This window comes from Chelmon rostratus, chromosome 20, assembly GCF_017976325.1.
Source record: "Chelmon rostratus isolate fCheRos1 chromosome 20, fCheRos1.pri, whole genome shotgun sequence".
In the NCBI taxonomy this organism is placed as follows: domain Eukaryota; kingdom Metazoa; phylum Chordata; class Actinopteri; order Chaetodontiformes; family Chaetodontidae; genus Chelmon; species Chelmon rostratus.
Window position 1 is genome coordinate 2,312,460 of NC_055677.1, and position 20,634 is coordinate 2,333,093.

Below are 20,634 nucleotides of genomic sequence, written 5' to 3' on the forward strand. Positions count from 1 at the left end.
AGCTGCTGTTTTTGTGCAAGTTACACTTGTTATATCAAGACATCCGCAGAATACACCTGCTCCAACAATCGTGTGTAAGCTACAAAATGCACCATTTTTTGGGAATTCACAGTTTTGTTAGGATTTGAGCACTTTCATGTCCACCACTGTGCTTCAGTGATCACTGCATTTACCACTTTGATACCCTGACTTAATTACTGGACCAGTTAAGAGACAGAAAACCAGACATAGTTTGCAGTTTTTGTCCATTTGTTACATCGTTTTATTTTTGCCATCTCCAGTCAGGTGACAAAGGCCTCGAGTGAACAAAAAGTTTGCAACTCTACCACCCTCCCCAACCCGATCGAGTCCCTCCAAAGAAACACACGCCTCACTGCAAACCGCCTCCCACATTTCGGAGGCCCACACCGCTACACACTCACGCCTCTCAAAACAAGATAGAACACTCCTTTTGTATTTGGGGATGACCGAGGCAGCCGGGTGAGCCCTGGACTGCCCCGGTGGACCAGAGGTGTGAGTGCACAGGACCCTCACGCCCCTCAAACTTTACACAGACAAGAGACTGGCATCATGAGGGTAAAATCACTGAAGTTTGTTTCTGTACTTCTTGGGGGGAGAAATTTAAAAAAAAAATCTCTTTTCTTGGTTTTAGAGCTTTGACATGCTGGGGTGGACCTCAAGTGCTCTGAAGTGCTAGCCACCATCATTCCCAGCGATTAGGAGAAAAACGGACCTTGTCGTGCCCAATCCACTCAGGAACCAGAGCAAAGGCCATGCTGGAAAGCGGTATGGCTGCTAGAGGGACGACCTAAACCAGAATTTAGTATCTACAGGGGCAACCCTCCCTCCCACTGCTTTAACAACTCAAAAACTGCCCCCCTTCCCTTCCCTCTAAAAGGCTTTAGACCTGCTATATTCAAGAATATAAAAAAAATAATCATACAAAAGCTGAATCCCGTTGTTATTTAAACATTCAGGAATGTGAGTGGCAAAACCAACACGTTGAAGGCAAAAATAAGCAGGAATGAGCAACCGATCATTAGTTTTGAAGTTGTTTTATATAAAGTAGATTTGTTGCCAAACAAAACCTCAGCGATCAGGCAGAGGACCACGCAGCGAGCTGCGGTGGAACTTTCCCAACAGCAATGGAAAAGAGAAACGAAAAGGGGAGGGGGAAAAAAAAAGATCAATGATGAGAGAAATCACAACAGAATGATTGAGGTTGTCTGTGAAGGCCGACGCTTTGGTGACAGAACCAATGAGAATGCAAGAGACTGGTTGTGGGTGGTGCTTGTTGCCTGGGCAGCAAAGTCCATCTCCCTATTTGTTGGCCAAGACCTTGGTAGCGACAGCACATTCCTCCCCCATGGCAGAAATCACGGTGACCTGCGGAGAGCGCAACATGTTCAAGTCAATCATGTGAAACTTTACACATGCAGCTCCTCACATTTTCCCTGCGCGACAACTTTCTGCTCTAATTCAGGACCGAATCCCGTCTGCTTTCAGTGGAGCGAAAATTAAAATTGTCAGAATTATAAACACATGGCAGACGCATGTGTGCCGCGTCTCAAGACGGTATCCTGTTCGCACTGCTGCCAACATTGCCAAAAAATTTGCCTTGTCATCATTTACATCTCTCAGTTTCTGGTGTCAGGCGTCCTCATGTCTATAAAACATGATTCAAAACGCTCACGGTCCAGTGATTACACAGTTCCATTAAGCATTCATTTAACATATTCGCGCAGTGGTTCAGTAAGTAACAGAAAAGATCTGCATCTAACAAGCCCCCTGAGCTTCTACACTTACCATGAATTCATCACCCGCTTCAAACTTTGTCTCGATTTCCTTGCCGACTTCGCTGTCGGGGACACGCAGGTCCTCCCTGATGTCACCGTTGTCACTCATCAAGGACATGTAGTTTTCATTGATGTTAACCAACTGGGAAGGTGAGGACACATGAGAAAACAGTCGGTGATGACCTTTACATGAACGGCAACACAAAACCTCTGTTGACAGTTTAAAAGGGTCAAATTAAAAAGACAGCTATTCCATTTGTTTATTTGCTATGGAGCACATCCAGGCTTCATGATTTTAGCATCAGTTCTCTGCATTCGACCTCAAACCAGTTCTGTCCGCAAAACTCATGACAGAGCATGACTGGTAATTCCAATAAAATGACTAACAGCAGATTCTGCATGTCTCAATTTGATTATTCTGACATTGATTAGTCAGAAGTGCTGTTTATATTTCTTATATCTTGTTCATATTGACATGATGCTTAACTGTATTCTCTAAGCCATTATTACATGCATTGGAAATATCTGGCTTCTGTTGCACTTGATTTCTTAAATGTTGACTAGAAATTGCACCCATGACCGAACTAAGTGGCCCATTTCTGCATGATATAAATTATTCAAGTAGCCCGCAGCTACTGACATCCAGCCTGACCATTAAGAGTTGAAGTTCATGTTGAAGCCGGCACAGAAGACAGCGGCCACACGTCCTTTCTAATTGAGCAACACATTCTTTGGTTAACTGCTGTGACACCTGTGTGAGAGTTCCAGAGATGTTTGGACCTGCATACCTGGTAGTCTATCCTCTTGATGGAGGGAACATCCATGTTGTGGGTGGAGGGGCACATATCTTCATGCTTCTTGTTGGTGAAGATGTCGATACCAACCAGGTTAACCTACAGAGGAAGATTTTATTTAACGACTGTTCTGTGTTTAAAACACCTGTCAAGCACAAGGTTTATGAAAGCAGCACACAAATCAAACAAAATGACATTCAAAACAGTAAACCCACCCACCTTTAAATTTAAAGCGTTTTAAAAATTGTTTATTGCTTTATTTACCAGGAAAAGTGCACATTAATACACACTGCTGTCAAAGTGCCAGAGTCAGCCATAAGGCTATTTTTCATCTGTAGTCACAGGATAGTCATGCACCCTGACGTAACCAATACAAAATGCCAAGCCTCCTTTTTTTTCCAATTAATAAAATAGCCGTGACAACTTTTAAAATATCTTAATTTTTCCACTCATAATCAAGTCCCACAGGGGGGCAAAGTACATGTGGGAGCACACTGGTGTTTGAAGAAAAAGATAAGGAGACTGCATTACTAAAGCAGCACTTCAGGCCGCTTGGATCAGACTGAAACCTGAGATCCTCAAACCCAAGCTGAGCCTCTGGCCTCTGCCAAGCACATCTCCGACACTGGTCAAGTTTGTTTCTTTCCAGACTTCATTAAAACACTGCAATGCCCTCTAACAGCTGAGTTTCAAGAGGCTACATGAGTTTAAAGATAATTTTACCTTGGCATGTCCGTGCTTGCCGGTCTTGGAAGTGGACATCTCCACAATTTTGCAGGGACGTCCCTTCAGCACCACATACCCGTTCTTACGCAGAGCGGAGCACTGCATGGGGTAAGTGGCGGAGGCACCAGACTCGCCAGTCTGGAAGTCAAGATCGGGATCTGCCATGGTGCGATGGGTCAGGGGCGCTGTGAAAGACATTCACACATCATTCACCTTACTGTCAAAAACAAACTATTCAGATGCTCCCTGATTAAAGGGTAAATACTTGATAACTAATGCTTCCAAATGTAGCCATGACACGATTTATTCTGGAGCTGCACACCAGCCCCAACGCTTAAACTTCATCTTGATTTTGACAGCCATGATTTATACACAAAACTTTATTGATGCTTTGAGGTAAAAACGTGGCTGGTCTGGCAGTAACCAATTTACTGACATTATGCATGCTTAGCTGTTGTGGGGTAGGTTTTTTTTTTTTTTTTTTTTTAAACAAAGCTAAATTCACAACTGATTGAAGTAGCGAACAGAACTTTTTAAAAATTCAACTGTATTTGAGCTGTTTTATGATTTACATCTACATTAGAAATCAATGGACTTGGTTTGTCCATTGACAGGGCGAGAAAGTCCTGAATTACTTTTGTTTTAATGGGAGTCGTTGACAATAAAACGTTTAGAACAGCAGCATGCTTAACCTTAAATCTGACATGACAGCTGCCATAATGAAAAGGCTGCTTAATATATATTTCTACTTAAAGTGGTAGACTGTGAATGATGCAACACAATCAACTACTGCCACTTCAAACACAAAATAAAAATGTTCATATTCTGTAATTAAAACCTTGAGGAAGATGCATCAAAAAACACTAAGATCTGTCCAACAAACCCCAATAGGAGGAATTTAGCTTTAGGTTTAATTCATACAAAGGTTTCCATTTGCGACCAAATGAATATTTTTCTACTGTTGCAACGTGGCTAAATAAGAATTATATAAATAGGACTCTTGACTTTTACAGCAGTCGTTTTTTCTCTGCTTTAATTTTGACCGCGATGGCAATTCCGTGTATGTGAAAATTTACTTGGCAAGAAAACGGTTCCTGGTTTCCAGCGGGTTAAATACCAGTTTAACGGCCCTGTCCCTGCTTTTGCTCGGGGCCACTGCAGCCTTTTCAGGGCCCGACTGTGCGGTTCGAGCGCTAACCTGCTAATCGATTTAACGTGATTTCGAAAAACGCAGCATTCTGATGATCTGATCCGCAGAATAAATTCAGTTCGCTTTAAACAATAAAGTCGGATTATTAACATAGCGTAACGAAAAGTGGAAGCACGGACGACTAGCTCGGCTCAACACGAGGGTGGCCGGCTACGCCACTTTCAAATCTACCACTAGTTTGTCATGTTAGCCAACAGCAACTTCAATTGAACTTCGTTACGCATTAAAACTAACATTGGCTAGTAGCTAACAATAGTCAGTGTTTTTAAGATATAAACATAAACTCTTCCGGGGACCAAAAGGGGTAATTTTAGTGATCTGCCATTGATACAGCAGCTAGCGCAAGCTGTAACAAGTTAGCGTTAACGCTAGCTGGCCTGGAGTTGACAAGTGCAACAGCGCCAGATAACGGTACAAACCGAACTAACAATAACGCTACATACGCCAACGTTAGCTGAGATGATCTTAGACTGTAAGTTTTAACAGCCTGCATCAAATTCACTAACGTTTGTAATATTGGGATACGCTTTAGGTGCCGAGAGGGTTATTAATGAGGCAACATGCGCTGCTGCTTCACAAATAGCGGACAGTTATCCGGCTCTGTTAGCTAATGCGATGCTAACCGCGGCTAGTCACGCTAGCCATCCATTCAGCTCCGTCCAAATAAAAGCGATTGATGGTCGGTCGACAGCGGCTGGCGTGTGGGCCCTTATGTTTTTATGATCAATATTTAAACGTTTGATGAATATACCGCGGATTCTCAGCGCGTACCAGAAAATCTGATATTAGCGTAGAGAATGACAAGCGACTTCCTCCGACCGCGCCGCCGAAGGCCGCATGTCCCTTTGATTAAACCTGGTAATGTTAGCTATAACATGGACACCCACACCCTGCCCTGCGACGCTCTACATCCACCGAGAAATTAAATAACTACTTCCACAGCTTCTCAAAACAACACACAACTACTTTCGTACCTCCGAATCGGTTATCAGTTCACTTAAAAATCCGTTAACTTCTCCGTTTATCCCCCCCAAGGCAGAAACACGCGCCATGCCACACTTACCTTCCAAGAAAAAGAGGACCGAAAGTGCGCACGCGCGGCCAACTTTACTGCAGCATCCGTAGAGGAAGACGGGAGGGGGGCGTTTATGTGTTCCGGTTGGAGCCTGGCAGAAAGGGATGCCAGGTCTGACGCAGTCCAACATGGCAACCCGTCAGGTCAGTCGTTCTCAGGCACGGAGGGAGGCAGGACGCGTCTTTGGGGTCCCAAGAAGAGTTGGGCCACCACCCCACCATCACCACCATCCCAACGTGTTATTAATGAAGTCATACAAGCGATACTCTGAAGGAAGTATTCACATTCTTCTTCTAAGTAAAAGTATCTCTGTCACCATCCTAATGAATAACATTAAAACTAATGATTGATATTGTCGATGCATTAACATGCAAGCTTTTGAGTGCACATTCAGTGCTCATTATATGTTTTGTGTAAAGTCGAAATTCAGTGATTAGAAATAATATTTGTCAAATCAATGTAGTGGTGTGTCACTGATGATACTCAAGTTAAGTGCAGGTGACCCAAAAATGTACGTAGGCACAGTGTTTGCGTAAATGCATGTAGTTATTTTCCACCACTGGAGATGAGGTTGTGGTGTGATGATGATGTGGTTCAGTGATTTTTTTCAAAATTTCTTCAAAGTCAGGAGTTTTTGCCCCATGTTAAACAGATTTAATAGAGTGCAAGAACTTTCTCGTTTTCATTTTATTCATGAGTACAAGTGGTCAGCAGTGTGCAGGAAGCTTTTGGTTTCTTCACAGCTGAGATTTTTTTCATCCTTCACACCAACTCCAGGGTTACCCAAACATGCTCCCTTCCAAAACTTAACGGAGGCCACGGGACAAAAACAAACACCTGTTGTGTTGTATTGTATTGTTAAAGATTCAAAGTGGTCCAGAAGAAAGAAGTGCCCACTGTGAAACACTGGCTCTCTGAGTTAACAGAAACTCTGCATGTAGAAAGAATTAGGTTCTTTCTGAGAGACAAACTCAGAGAATTTGATAAGATTTTTCACCCCTTAATCTCCTATTTGAAAAGCTAAACTAATTCAAATCCTGTATATTAACTACATTATGCGTAACATTAGGTAACACTCCAGGGAGGGGCTGAGGGTCTGAGTGGGAGGACGGGTTTTCCTCTCTTTTCTTCTCTTCAACTTCTTTCTGTTTATGTTCTATGTTCATATTATAATGTGAGGACCATTTCCTTTTTTAAAAAAAAAAAAACAAAAACAAATGATGAATAGCCCTCCTCACTGTTGTTCACACTGTATGTGATAAAAAAAAAAAGAAGAGAAAATGTTTTTCTGGCTGCCATGTACCATGATGCTACTCTTCACAATAAATATATTTGAAACAAAAGATTCAAAGTGGTCCGAGGATCACTATGCTCAATGTGCTTAGAACATGAAAAATAGTTCAGAATTCAAAAATATTGGTGATTTTTACTGTATTTTTAAACATTATTTTATTTTTTTTCATCCAGTGAACCAACTTTGGCCCACGGGCCACACTTTGGGCAGCCCTGAACAAGACCTTATGGTGCAAGAACCTCCAAATCGGGTGTAAAGAAAGAGAGCGGAGCAGATGGTGTTGCTGTACAAGGAGAGGACATTTATTGTAGAATTTTCCAACATCACAGATGTGTGTTACCAGATTGAGGTCGTCTTTTGACTGATTCCAGTGATTCAGACAAGGTGAAAACATACACTCACATGCATGTCACACACCTGTGCACACACCTGCTCACCTACACACTCAAACACACGCACACTCACAGGCTGACAGCCGTACATACGTTCACAGTCTTGATACGTACAAAAATTGAAATACAAATACAAATAATACCACAATAAAAACATTGTATTTTTTTTTTTAGAAATTCTTATAGCTATGTTCTCTATTCTGTAGAAAGACAACTAAGCTTTAATAAGTGAACATTATTTTTTTGTCTTTCTCTAAAATGATCAGCAAGATATCATCATAACGAAAATTCTTACAGTATATATATCTTTTTATCTATGTTTCCTCCAACTGACCCTGCCTCCTGACCTTTATTCACAGGGTGTTGATTAATGCTAACATCCTGCACATGTAAAAGGCTTCAGCTGGCCTTAAAGTGGCATCGCTTACACCTATCGCATCCTTTAAGATCAATGAACAGTAAAAGAAATATCAAGTAAAAGATGAACCTCTTTTCTCCCCCAGCCTGCCTCACAGTCCCGCAAACATCAGCGTGTCTGGGGACCGTCATCAAAGTGTCAACCCCGCAAAATATAGAAAACGTCATCCAAAGTGATGCTGAGCCCCTTCCTGCTCGCTCGCTCTTTAGAAGCTGCTCTGGGTGTGAGCATCCACACAATGCCTGAAATATAAACTTAATGGTACATGTAGAATTATCCAGTGTACAATCTTGACATATCTGACTGTTCGTGAGATAAAAGCCCCGATGCTAAGCTAAGTTAAAACTTTCAATTTACAGCTCAGTGTTGTGAGAAAAACGCTTCAGGGCTCAAGCAGAAGTCACTTCGCTTCTGCAGTCAGAGCAGTCAGTGTATTGCCTTAAACTTACCATTCATAACGAGTGACGACAGGTACTGCAAAACATGTATGTCACCATGCAAAATGCACAACTAAATAAACAGCGATGGACTACGGGGAAAAAGATTAACTTGGAGAGTGAACCCAAACCAAACTTCTGTGTAAGTCTTCGCTCGGCTCGTTGGTCAGAAAAAAAAAACCTCCCATCGGAGAGAAACTACAGAACGGACAGATTTACAGAGGGATGACAGAAAAGCGAGACTGTTATTTTTTTTTTCCTCAGTGTTCTCACCTGCTTTGCAGAGTCTGCCCTTAACATCAAAGTGAGTATTTACACAAGTGCAGTGAACACAGAACAGCAGGGACAGAAAACGGTGGCGAGAACAAAGGGCAGCAAAAGTAGAAACTTCCAGAAGCTGGCAACTACTCTACGCCAAGTTCTTCTTGTGAGAAATGATGTGAAGATTTTGTGTTGCTGTTGCAGCAATAATACAATATCTACAGCCTTCCTTCCCTTCCAGAAATATACCCGGACAAAGTAGCCACAGGAGCTGAGACCAAGAGTGCAGCGTCCTCAACGACAGGTGTGAAATCTCTCATTTCCCCTGTGGCACTAACTGCTTGTTTGTCGGATTTTTCTCACCCAATGGGGGAACAGGCGTAGAGGGTGTTTCGGCAGCAGCACTCAAAGTGAGTGTTCACACTGGGAGTGACACCGTCAGAGTCATGATCAGGGAAACAGCACGCATGTCGGCCACAGCTGGACTTTACGAGGTCAACAGATTTTGATGGAGCCCCTTCTGAAGCAATTCTGAAGCATCTGACAGCGCGAAGAAGACACCCTTAAGTTTTTGCTACAAGATGTTGGTCTAGAAGACGTCCACAGACCATCATGTATGTAATCTGAATTCAACATTTGGTCAGTGGCTCGGAGAGGTTAAAGGCTGAATGTCCACACTTTGCCGGCTGATTCAGAAAAGCTTGAAAATGACACGAGTCCACATTAGGTTGTTTTTGAAAAGATCTCGCTTTTTTTAAGGCGCCTACACACTCTGGTGTTCATTGCATATCACAGGAGGTGTGTTCAGTAAAGTCTGGGTCACAGTCTGCGTCAGACTGAACGATATTCGTTTTGAGGCATGTCGGATTGTGTGATGAATGCGTGCTGAACTGTGAGTCCAAATCCAGCCCCTTCCTGCACGTCACCCCGTTTGGCCGTAGCATTACATGAGCACGCTCGTGCCGTATTTCGACTGGATGGTTTGTAGATGTTGCTCGTAGCAGCAGTTACATCGTCGGTTCATAAGTTAGATGCGGGCAGCGGTTGGTCTTCTAATCGGTGGTGGTGGATCGCAGATTTTATTTTATTTTTTTGCACAGTTGACAACCTGACATCCCACATCGCCAAGAGGACTTTACTCGACATCTCGAGAACGAACTACAAACAAAAACCAAAACGTCTGGTCAGCAGTTGCCTCTTAGCTTTACTGCCGAACAGTCCACGATGGCGTCTGCGCAGGCTGACACTGTTTTCCAACATTTGCTCAGAGTGTGTTGTTGCATGTAGCTTGTTTTATTAGTGTGGACACAGGGACAGGTTGGAGGGAGAAACTTCAGCCGGCTTAGTGTGGATGTACCGAGTCGCCTGCAAAGAGACTTTGGTTCACCCCAGAGTGACTTTTACATTGAGAGACTTGACTTAAGCACATGTCAAAAAATGTTGCATCCACTATTTGGGTCAGTGACAAGCTCAAGTTTTCTTCTTCTTTTGATGCTACCGTAATAGCCAGCAATGTTTAGTCGCTATAACACAGCGCAGGAAAGGATGTCTGATTCGCTGCAATAAACGCAGTCAGCACACCTGCATCACCACCAACACGCAGAGTGGAAGGACAAATCGTACTCGCAGTGTGAACACCCTGTGAGAAATCATTAATGTGCTACACAGAGGACTTCTCTACAGCTCCCCGTTCAGTCAGATGGGGAGGTCAAAGGCTACTCGGCATGATGTCAGTGTCCTTTAAAGTCCGGATCAAAACTCTCAAGAACAACCATCAGCCCAGACGAACAGTCCACAGGGAAGGAGAAGGCATGGTCCACTTCTGTATGTGGAGCCCCCCAGCAGGCGGTGACACCATCAATGGGCCTGTAGCGCCCCCTGTAGTGGGATCAATGTGGGGGACGCACTCCTGTGGTTTAACTCGTCCTCCAAGTTGCTCAATCGTCTGTTCAGCAGCTCGTTGTTTTCCTCCACAAACGCACACACACTGTATACACACACACGCACGCACACACACACACACACACACACTCACTCTCCTCCTGCCATCCCGTCGTCCCTCTCTCCAGATGTCGGGCGAAGTTCAGAGTGAAGAAGAGGAGGGGTGTGGGCCGAAGGAGAAGTGTTACCAGTTCATCATGGAGCTCCTGTTCAGGGTCATGAAGAAGACTTGACTGCTGCCTCCAGAACGCACCGAGGCGAAGAAAACCTGCAGGAAGGAGGCACGTGGAGACGACAGCGTTAGCCCGTCTCACTCCTGCTTATTTTAGCACATGTTTCAGTGCGACGGCTGACCACAGTGGCAAACATCCACCCATGATACAGCGAAGATATATTATAAAGCTGACGGAAACAAGCCACAGTGTGTGTTTATGCATGTGAGAAACACTTACAACAAATGGAGCTTAATGATCACTTATCCATCAAAGATATATTGTGATTTGCTTTTAAGGTGAGGCACCACAGAAAAAAAGACAAAAAAAAGCTCCTTTGCTCTGAGATGATTCATTAGGACACGTGTTCTGACTTTTCTTCATATATTTTTTATTACCAGTTGGCACAGTTTTGTCAAGATCAGATGGTAACAAATCTGTTAGCGAGCAGCTTCTCGTTCTAGCTGGTGCTAACTGTTTCAGCTGTTAAAGTGACAAACATTGCCAGCAGAAGGTCGCATCAGCTGCTACTAATTAACGTTAATGCCATGAATAACTTCATGGTTTGCTCTCTGCAAGTCTGTGTCTGTGCCCTGACGAAGATTGTTGAAGAGCTAAGAGAAGCAGCACTCTGTAACAGTGCCCAACAACCCCAACAGAGTGAGACCTCCTCTCTCTGGCGGATCACCATCAATTTCTGGAGTCAAATTCTCCCAGTTAAGCTTTCATTCATATCATATCTTATCAATTATTAATCCAGAGCTTCTGTATTTGGAACATGAAGCTGTGATTTCAGTGTCTCAGATGCATATTTAATGAACATTTAGGTAAATCTAATTATGGGATCTAACTCAGATTGATCCCTGACGTTTGTGCCTCATTCAGAGATGTTTTGATGGAGAGAGGGACACACATGTCCAGATGTTGTCCCACTCACCTTGTCGTTCCTCTCCGACAGGAACTTCAGTCGCTGAGCTCGCTTGTGCATGAAAACTCCGTCGAGGTGTCCCGTCTCCACGGAGCGGATCTCAATGGCCTTCTCTCCCCAGCCCATGATCTGGTTGGAGTGGATGTAGGCTGCAGGGAAAGGAGAGGGTAAACACACACACACACACACACGACCACACACACACACACACACAGAGGGGGATTGGACAGAAGAAGACTCAGCACCAGTCTCACACCCAAGCCAGTCACACATCGCGGCCTCCTCCGCCTCGCCTCCGGCAGGAGATTATTGCAGCAGTTTCTGACTGATTTCAGCGATCACGACCTCTGAGGTCTCCATGTGAGGAGAAGCTTGGCGGTGGGAGCGATGCTGTCAACAACAGATAACGCAGTAGCAGGCTGCTTGCTGGGTTTCCACTCGTGTCGATCAGTCAGATGTCAGTATTTGATTTAAGGAGCTATTTGAGCAACGCTGACTGATGCCGGTGGTCTGAACTTTGCACGTGAGCAGCAGCATTGGATGAAGTTGTGCGCATGTCGAACAGCTTCAGTGACATTCTGCAGCTACTTCATAATAAAAGTCCTTCCAGTGGTTCACTAGTGGACCAGACTTTAAATCTGAAGCATCAAAGGAGAGCAAATAAAACACCAGTGAGGCTGCTATCAGCAGCTCTCCTCGCCAGGACCACCAGTGTTGAGCCAATTAGTTTAGCACTGTGCAATACCAAACCAGTGGAAAAGAGTCATAAAGAGGGTCCAGCTGCAATGACGCAGGCCTTCCTCTGTCACGGATATACAGTCCAGTGGAAGGTCTTTTTGTTTTTTCCTGCCTTGCAATCGAAGTTTCTTTTGTTGAGGAAGGGGCTCGACCAGCAGCTTCAGCGTGCGGAATAAAACGCGGCGGCGATGCAGGTTTTATGTTTGTGGGGGCTGAGGCTTGGGCTTGGCTGTGAGAAACTCTGGTCTGACAGTAAAATACACACAAACATGTTAACAGGAGATGAAGTCCACACACAGAACACATACAGCAACCACCAGTGCTTCAGGACACAGACGCAGTCAGTCAAACATACACGTTTCATCAATCAGGGTATCGTACACTGACATCTGAGACTCAGAGAGTGAAGGCCGAATGGAAAAACACAGGCTTTAATCGACTCGGATCATAAGATCCAAGATCCATCCTTGATGTGCTCGAGTTTCCTGTTCATGGGGTTTGACTGAGTGCACTGATGAATAATAGATTCATTTAGATGCGCTGCACTCTGCTATGATCTCAGGCGAAACTCTGATCTCACTTTTCGTCTGCTGAATCGCACAAATGTCTTGTTTGCTTTATGTTACTTCAGAGCTCACGCAATCAAGGATGAAAGTAAGAATGGGTGTGAAATTTCGTTTTGAAATATATCGCAGTCATACAGAACGAGAGGACAGAACTCAACACAGCAGACAAACAACACACAAGCATTTCCCCCAATGCATCGAAAAAAATGCAAAGATACAGTCTACTGTATATAAAAAAGGAGTGTCCAAAGCAAAAGACGTAACGTGTGTGCGTCTACATGATGACTGTGGTGGGTTTGAGGGTAGAGGTAATGCTCTGCGGGTGTGTTGTTGTCAGCTCATGCAGTAGATGGGTGTTCAACACTTGACATTAAAGTGATACATTGAGTTTTTGGGTTGTTGTTCTTTGGTCCACTCATCTGTGAAGTGATGAGAACATTGACACCAAAACTCTCCGATCAGTTTCAATCCACTTTGATTTATCAATCGAACAGTTTAACGAGCCTTACAAAGCCGCTGGTGTGGCTGTATATCCTGATCGCAATTCTTTAATAACCAAATGTGCCAAAACATTTGTTATTCTATGATTTAATGTTAAAAAATAAATATTGGCTGATATTTCAAATATCAATATTGGTGTTATTGGCTCAAAAAGCCAGTATTGGGTAATAACGCATGTAAAATGCAACTGTGTGAGCCGATTCCTGCCAATATCTCCTCCAGTCATTCAAAAAACACGAAAACCACGAGCAGGTTCTTATCAAGTGATTTCACTTAACACACGTTGATGAAGGTGTTAGCATGAAGGAACAGTGCGTAGCATGTTTTCATCACTTTACCTAACAGAGTTACATAGAGTGTGTTAAACCTCCCAAAAACCTGATGTATCCCTTTAAGCACATGATGAAACAGGTGAGACGACAGTCTTGGCTTCTTGTTTAAAGGTGTAACTGAAAGCAAAAGGCAGGAGGAGAGAGAGGAGTGTTGCTTTGAACGGAGGAGGTGTGGCAGATAGTAGTGAGGGTGAAAGATGATCTGCTGAGACCGCTTATAAAGGTCAGAGGTCAGGGGTCAGGGAGAAGCGAGCTGATTGGTTGACGTACCGACGGAGGTGGGCATCTCGCCCCACTGCAGCACCACGTCTTTGGTGATGCGTCCGTAGGTGTTGACGTAGACGCCCTCGTCCTCGTAGCACAGCAGCATCTCCATGCCGTCCGTCTTGGGCAGAACCACAATGGCGTGCGGGGTCACCTGACCCTGAATCTGCCGGGGCGACACACGGGAGGGGGTTGGAGGGGGTGGGGGCAGGGGATTAGGAGCTGCCGTGAGCCTACGGGGGGTCTGGACCCCCCTCGGACCCCCCTTCCCCACCCTGAGAGAGAAGAAACTGCTGCAACAATAGAGACTCCCGCTCCGCAGCCACGCAATCGCCATGGAAACAGACATGAGGACAGCGTGATTCATGGCTGCTAAAAGCAATGTGAGGCGGTTGCTGTGGTTACCGTCTCCTTCCCCTCCATCTCTTACTGTAACCAGACCAGGGTTAGAGGAGGACGCTGATTCACCCACTCCACCACTCATTCATTCACTCATCACTCATTCAGCACTTTATTTATTGACTCAGTCATTTAACAAGCTAACGACTCGTGTTGTCCTTCATTCAATTAATTAATCGTTCACTCACTCACTCATTGACTCGTTTATTCACTCTCTCATTAACTCCGCCATTCAATTGTTTTCAATTCAACTGTTCAATCACTCATTCATGGATTCATTAACTCTCCTTCTCATTGAATGAACAAAGCAGTGAATTCATTCATTCACGCACTGACTTCCTCACTAACCTACTCACTCACTTCTTCACTCACTCATTCATTCATTCACCTCATTAACTCACCCATTCCTTCATTTTCCACTCGCTCACTCACTCATCTATGTATTATTTATTCTTACTCATTTACTCCGTTAATTGCTAATCACTCGTGAATTTATCCATTCACTCATTCATTCATTAACTTGTTTATTATTACTGATTCATAAGTTCACTCGGTTATTTGCTCTCCTGATTACTCGGTCACACATTCATTATTTCATGCTTTCATGCTATTCATGCTCGTTGCTCTCACTCAGTCTCTCATGCTCTCATTTTTTCATTGATTAAATTGCCAACTTAAACCAATTAAACATGAAATCAAATTAAAGTTTAAAGAGTAGTATGTTCTGATGGCGTTTAACACTGCAGGACAAACACACACACACACACACACAGACTAACATGTGAGGGGATGTAGATGTCGTAGGGGTTGCCAGAGTCCACGTCGATGACGTGGAAGCCGACGCTGGAGCCGTAGATGACCTTTAACCTCTGTCCCTCCTCCACAGTCAGATCGACCAGCTGGGGGCGATGCTGCAGATCAGTGAACGACTAACAGACGGAGAGAAAGATGGAGGGATTAACAACTGAGGTGCAATCAACGAAGAAAAACTCATTAAAATTGGCTTTGAACACTTCGAACAACATACACACACTGCCACCACAAAATAAAAGTGAAGTGCCAGCAGGCCAACAAATCCCATTTATCATTCGAGCAAATACAGTCAGATCTACGAAGAAAAAACAGGGGGTTGGCATTAAAAATGTAATTTCTTTCGGTTTTAAGCAATTACACTACATTATGCCTGCAGTTACTTCTTTGCTCTTTGGTTTGTTGGCTGGCTGACTGATTTATTTCTATGTTTTTATGAACTCTTGTCTGTGCCAGGCCCCCTTCAGTGAAAAGAAACTGTGTCTTGTCTTGTTAGCTCTTACCTTGAAGGCCATAAACTTGTGGTAAGGTTTAGGCGCCCAGGCGTAGATCTCCACCGAGTTCTTCAGAGCAATCACCAAAAATTTAATCCTCTCATACTTCACTGCAGGAGGAGAGCAGAGCAGCACGAACAGTCAGACATGTAGCGCTAATAAAGAGATGTACACCAAACTGTGCTTAAACTGCAGATAAAAAGTTTTGTAAACCTTCAGTTCAGCAATAGTTTAGTTTTTAGTCATACAAATAATGAAAAGATTTACAGAAGCAATCAAAGCCAACCTTAACCCACTCAAAAATGTTAAAATTTAACTGCTAACTTTGCGTGTACCAGCTCTTTGTTCCCAAATTAGAGATGAGTCCCCATACTGTGGGTGTGTTAACAGGCCCATGTCCTCACAATACACGTAAGTGAGTTTTCGTACCGACTTTATAGTGTACGCAGCCCTCCAGCTCCCCAACAGTGATCCAACCCTGTTTCTTTTCCACTTCAGGGTCGTTGTGTAATATCCTGTTTCTCAGCCAGGACAGGTAGTAAACACGCAGCTTGTTCTTCTTCCCTGGTTAGGAAAGAGAACAGCAAGGAAAACAATTCAGAGAAATAATATTCTGCTCACCTGTAAATCTGTTTTTATCTACAGGTTTTACATTTCAGGCATTGATGACGATCGTCCATTGTGACTAATTATAGTATCAGTGCAAAGCGCTGTGTTTCTATGTCGTCATCACCAACATCCTGGGCGTTCAAATGTCATCAGTGAGAGCTTTATTTGTGAAGGCAGCAACAGGCGATTTGAAAACAAACAGAAACATCTCTGTCATGTTCACAGCATGTTTTTTTATTCAAACCCAGCGGGGAGCACCTGAAAATTAAAGAGCAAACTGCATCCAAGGGCAACAGCAACAAGAAAGGCTTATTATTATCGACAAAGACAGCTGCGGAAAACTGAGGATGGGAGCATTCACTTGCTTCTCACAGTCTCCTCCAGTGAACGCTAAGAGCTGGGTAATGCTACGAAAAAGCTACAGATGCTACAAACCGCCACCGAGTGAAAAACCTTCCATCATAGATGGGAGGAGATGCATTGATCTCATATGGCTCCAGACTCAGTCTTTCCTGGAACGTATTCATTGTTCTGCTTTGCTCAAATGAAAAGTGACAGAAGTAGTAATGGTTTACCTCCACACAACCAGCCAATCACAACGCTTCCATGCTAAAATGTCCTGATTGCAATAAATGGAAAATCAAAACTCATTTACACATCAAATTCATGGCCAAAGTAAAAGGACCTTTTAGATGTTGACACTTGGCAGCTAAATGTGATCAATGGAGCTATCACCAGCTGCCACTGTGCCTCTAATCAAGGCTTTTCAGAGGCATACCAACCTGAGATGGTGACCAGGACGTTGAGCCCTTCCAGCACGTCCATCTGTTGGAAGCGCCGTCGATTGATCAGGTTGTAAACTTTGCCTTGACCGCTTCGATCCAGCAACATCAGGCCGTTCTCCGTCCCCACGAGCAGATTCACCCCTGCACAAACACACAAACGTCTGCTTTTCACTGCCTGCGTGACTGCACATGAATGAAAACGAAGTGCTTTGGCGGCTGTCTCACCCCAGAGGGCAGCACAGAGGATCTCAGAGTTGAAGCGTTTCTTGTATTTGCGGATCTCGGGCGTGTCGCTGTGCGGTCTGATATTGGTCGGGTTGACGTTGACCACTGAGATCTTTCTGGCCTCGTTGAGCCTCGCCTGCTCCTGCTCATGTTTCAGCAGCTCATCGGCAAACAGTGCTGCGGCACGACATTCACACATACAGCACGTTATCAGATGGTTTTATTCACTGCACCCAAAGTGTCTCACAGCGATTATTAAAGGATAACTTTCGTTTTTTACAACCTGGACCATATTTGTAGTATTAAATACGATCATTTACTCACCCAGACAACTTTGGTGGCATTTGGAGTGGTTCTGAAGAAATTAGCCCCAGAGGAGCGGCGCGTATATCCGTATAATGCGAGTACTCGGGGCATCCATGCGCAGCCTCTATATAACGCATAATCTGCAGAAACTCGTTCATATTCCAATATTTAGTTCTGATATGCTGGTGCTATTCCCCTCTGAGCCCGTGGTGGCATGTTATCAACATCCGGCGTCTCTAGGCAACTACCTCTGACGTGGATGATGTCATTACCGAACGCCGGGCGCTGCGAGCAGCCAGCCACAACACGGCTGACTCTGCGGCGGTCGGCTACGAATACGCAATAACGAACCATAGCTGTGCCAAACTACGGCTAAACTAGCCGACCGCCGGCTCAGAGGGGAATAGCACCAGCACATCAGAACAAAATATCGGAATATGAACGAGTTTCGCCGCAGATTATGTGTTATATAGAGGCTGCGCATGGATGCCCCGAGTACTTGCATTATACGGATATACGCGCCGCTCCTCTGGGGCTAATTTCTTCAAAACTAGTCCAAATGCCACCAAAGTTGTCTGGGTGAGTAAATGGTCGTATTTAATGCTACAAATAAGGTCCAGGTTGTAAAAAACTAAATTTATCCTTTAAGGGCAACCAAATTTCTAACTGCAGCATTTGAATGCAACATGACCACTGAGATGTAAATGGTGAAGATTAGAGAAAAAAAACATCAATAAGGTTCTTATTGTAATTTACTTTGGCGAGTAAATTACAAAGAGGAAGAAAGTAAATGTAACTTAAAGAATAAATGATTAATCCAGGCAATAATTTCTCACTAACGTACAATAAATTAGTTGATTTAACCAAAATCTTAGGGTCTTCAAAATGTATGTGTTCCAACTCATGACCCCCCCCCCCCCCGACAGGGTGCTTGAATGATTTTTCCTACTTGGATCATTTTTACTTCAATAATTTTGTAGAGAAAATAAAAGAAATAAACATAATTCTGTGCAGCAGAATGTTGTTTTTCTTGTTTTGTGACCCCCTTTTGAGGGTTGCCAACCACCAGTCAGAGAGGAAATGTACCTGTGGCAGAGATGTTATCATCGTCATCAGTCGGGGAGGTGCCGTACACCCTCGGATCAACAAACGGTGTGAAGGAAGCCTTGGAGCCGCTGCCGCCTCCCATCCCGTACTGCAGGTCACAGAGACACAGGATTCAGTTGGCCGCATGTCGTCTGATGGTTTGTTAGTTTTGGGAAAACTGAGTGAAACAGACAGCTGTTGAAATAAAGGAATCGCAGTGTGTTTGTGGTCCTGCCGAGCCACAAAAACATCAAGTTCTTCGCTCTAAAGTGGATTCAATAACTTCCTGTCTGTTCATCTCTTGTGTCACAATAATGAAATCTGATCTCGGCAAATCCTCCCGCACTGTTCCACTTCCATCACTTTCACTTTACGCTCAGCGTTTCCTTTATTCCGCCAGCTATCTGCATCACGTGCAGGACACTTTCTGGATCAGAGGCTGGAAAACCCAGAGAGGGAGGGAGAAAGAGAGGGCTCAAAACTTGTGGAGGAGGGAGGGAGGAAATCCAGTTTGTTCCATCTGTGGGGAAAACACTGGAGCCAAAGCGGGACGCAACTAAATAGACCAGGGCGGGAAATTAAAGGTGCCACATGTCATTTCAGATTTTAACTGAGGAGAGCAGCGACATGACTAATCAACTGGCTGATGGACATTTTTATTCCTGTAACACTCTGGTTTCACATCATTATAAACAGAATTATGCAACGCTGTGTTGATTTAACTCAAAAAGCAGACACAATTAATCAATTCTCGGCGGGCAGGAAACACTGATTGATCTGTGCCTTTGTGTCACAGGGTGGAAGTTGAGATTTTGTCGTTGGAACAGTGGAATTAAAGCAGCCGCAACAGAAATCTGATGGCGTCCTGAAGCAGCTCCACAGATTTCCCTTAAACTCAACTCAATAAGAGGAGCACATGCTGATAAAGCTCCTGTTTGTTCAAATCAATAACTCAAAATCAATGATGATTTACTGATATTAATATCCTGAATTACATTCGGAGCCTTTTATTCTTCTCGTCTGCTCCCCCACTGAAACATCCTGTTTAACATGTGGGCGTCTGTTTGGTGGCTGTTGCTAATTTCCCACCCTGATAAAGGAGCAAACAGCTAGCTGGTTGCAGGTTTGTGGGCAGGTGGGGTGTGACGGGGTGAGCAGGGTGAACAGGTGACAGGGTGCCGGTCTGTCAGGATCAGGTGTGGGGGTTTTTGGGCCGACAGTTGGGTCGCTGCTCCACCTACTTGGGCCCCAGAGGCGTCGCCAGGGGAGACCAGGGGGGAGGTGCTTTGCTGCACCAAATCAGGGAGATTGGCGTTGCCAGGGAACAGATTAGCGTTGCCAGGGAAACCATTGCTGGCAGTAGAGCTCCGCCTCCGTTCCCTAAGTTTCTGGAAAAAGAGAGAGAGGGGCGGGCTACTGTGCAGCGAGGCTGTGATTGACAGGTCAGGTGATGGGTGGGGGGGAGCTGAAGCCTGCTGTGTGTGGCTGTGCTTGTTTCTGGGCTTGTGTTGCTGGTGGGTGGGCACTGAAACCAAAAGCTTTCAACAGAAGTACTCCTTCATGCACCTTTTGGACTGAAGCTGCCTACAGTCAGTTTTCTGTTCATCTTTTGGTGTTTTGGGCTTTTGACAATTTTCTTGCCAACTAAAGTCCCCCAAAATGTTTTGATTTGAATATTTTTCTGTTTTTGGTGGAAAAAAAAGACAGGATGCTAAAACCCTCCACTAAGACCCTGGTAACAACACTATACAACATCATAGTAATATGAACACATGAACACACAGAGCTGAGATGATTATTCTGTTGCAACAACAGAAAGTCTAATAATCATTTAAGCAATTTTTTAGGGAGAAATTTGGGATTTGGGAACTGTGATGAACAAAATCACAATTTATTAGCATTTTACAGACCTAACAATTAATTGATTAATCAATAAAATAATCAGCAGACTAATTAAAAATGGGAATAATTATTAAATGCATTTGAAATGATAAGTTGCAGTAAACTACAGCATTGTTGTTTAAATACATAATCA

General features: G+C 44.1%; 2 protein-coding genes across 6 annotated transcripts in view; both read right to left on the reverse strand.

Annotated features, from left to right (window-relative positions):
- Positions 1-1,039: 1,039 nt before the first annotated feature.
- eif5a (eukaryotic translation initiation factor 5A) lies at positions 1,040-5,731 on the reverse strand. Of its 2 annotated transcripts, none has more exons than XM_041961238.1 (5): positions 5,590-5,731; positions 3,314-3,501; positions 2,585-2,689; positions 1,807-1,938; positions 1,040-1,386 (listed from the first exon to the last, which is right to left on the reverse strand). In XM_041961238.1, the coding sequence occupies exons 1-5, from the start codon at positions 5,729-5,731 to the stop codon at positions 1,321-1,323; spliced, it is 633 nt and encodes a 210-aa protein (XP_041817172.1). In that variant the 3' UTR covers positions 1,040-1,320. The 2 variants fall into 2 exon arrangements, with proteins under 2 accessions (XP_041817172.1, XP_041817173.1); XM_041961239.1 differs by lacking the exon at positions 5,590-5,731 and adding an exon at positions 5,501-5,571.
- Positions 5,732-7,182: 1,451 nt separating this feature from the next.
- The window catches only part of tnikb (TRAF2 and NCK interacting kinase b), a 55,287-nt gene continuing 41,835 nt past the window's right edge, over positions 7,183-20,634 (reverse strand). For all 4 annotated transcript variants that reach the window (XM_041961263.1, XM_041961262.1, XM_041961261.1 and 1 more), the window contains 9 exons: positions 18,600-18,708; positions 17,208-17,384; positions 16,980-17,123; positions 16,018-16,152; positions 15,598-15,698; positions 15,064-15,213; positions 13,892-14,051; positions 11,494-11,633; positions 7,183-10,612 (listed from right to left, as the gene is read on the reverse strand). In XM_041961263.1, the coding sequence (XP_041817197.1) occupies positions 10,529-10,612; positions 11,494-11,633; positions 13,892-14,051; positions 15,064-15,213; positions 15,598-15,698; positions 16,018-16,152; positions 16,980-17,123; positions 17,208-17,384; positions 18,600-18,708 (1,200 nt within the window). In that variant the 3' untranslated portion in view covers positions 7,183-10,528. The remainder of the gene's footprint in view (positions 10,613-11,493; positions 11,634-13,891; positions 14,052-15,063; positions 15,214-15,597; positions 15,699-16,017; positions 16,153-16,979; positions 17,124-17,207; positions 17,385-18,599; positions 18,709-20,634) is intronic.

What these genes read in the sequence shown, in the direction of transcription:
- eif5a (XM_041961238.1), bottom strand. Translation starts at nt 5,731, where the DNA reads ATGTTGGACTGCGTCAGACCTGGCATCCCTTTCTGCCAGGCTCCAACC. An exon ending in GGTCCTCTTTTTCTTGGAAG is followed by an intron (nt 3,502 to 5,589) that starts GTAAGTGTGGCA and finishes TGTCTTTCACAG; the next exon opens with CGCCCCTGACCCATCGCACC. An exon ending in TCAAGAGGATAGACTACCAG is followed by an intron (nt 1,939 to 2,584) that starts GTATGCAGGTCC and finishes TCACCTTCCCAG; the next exon opens with TTGGTTAACATCAATGAAAA.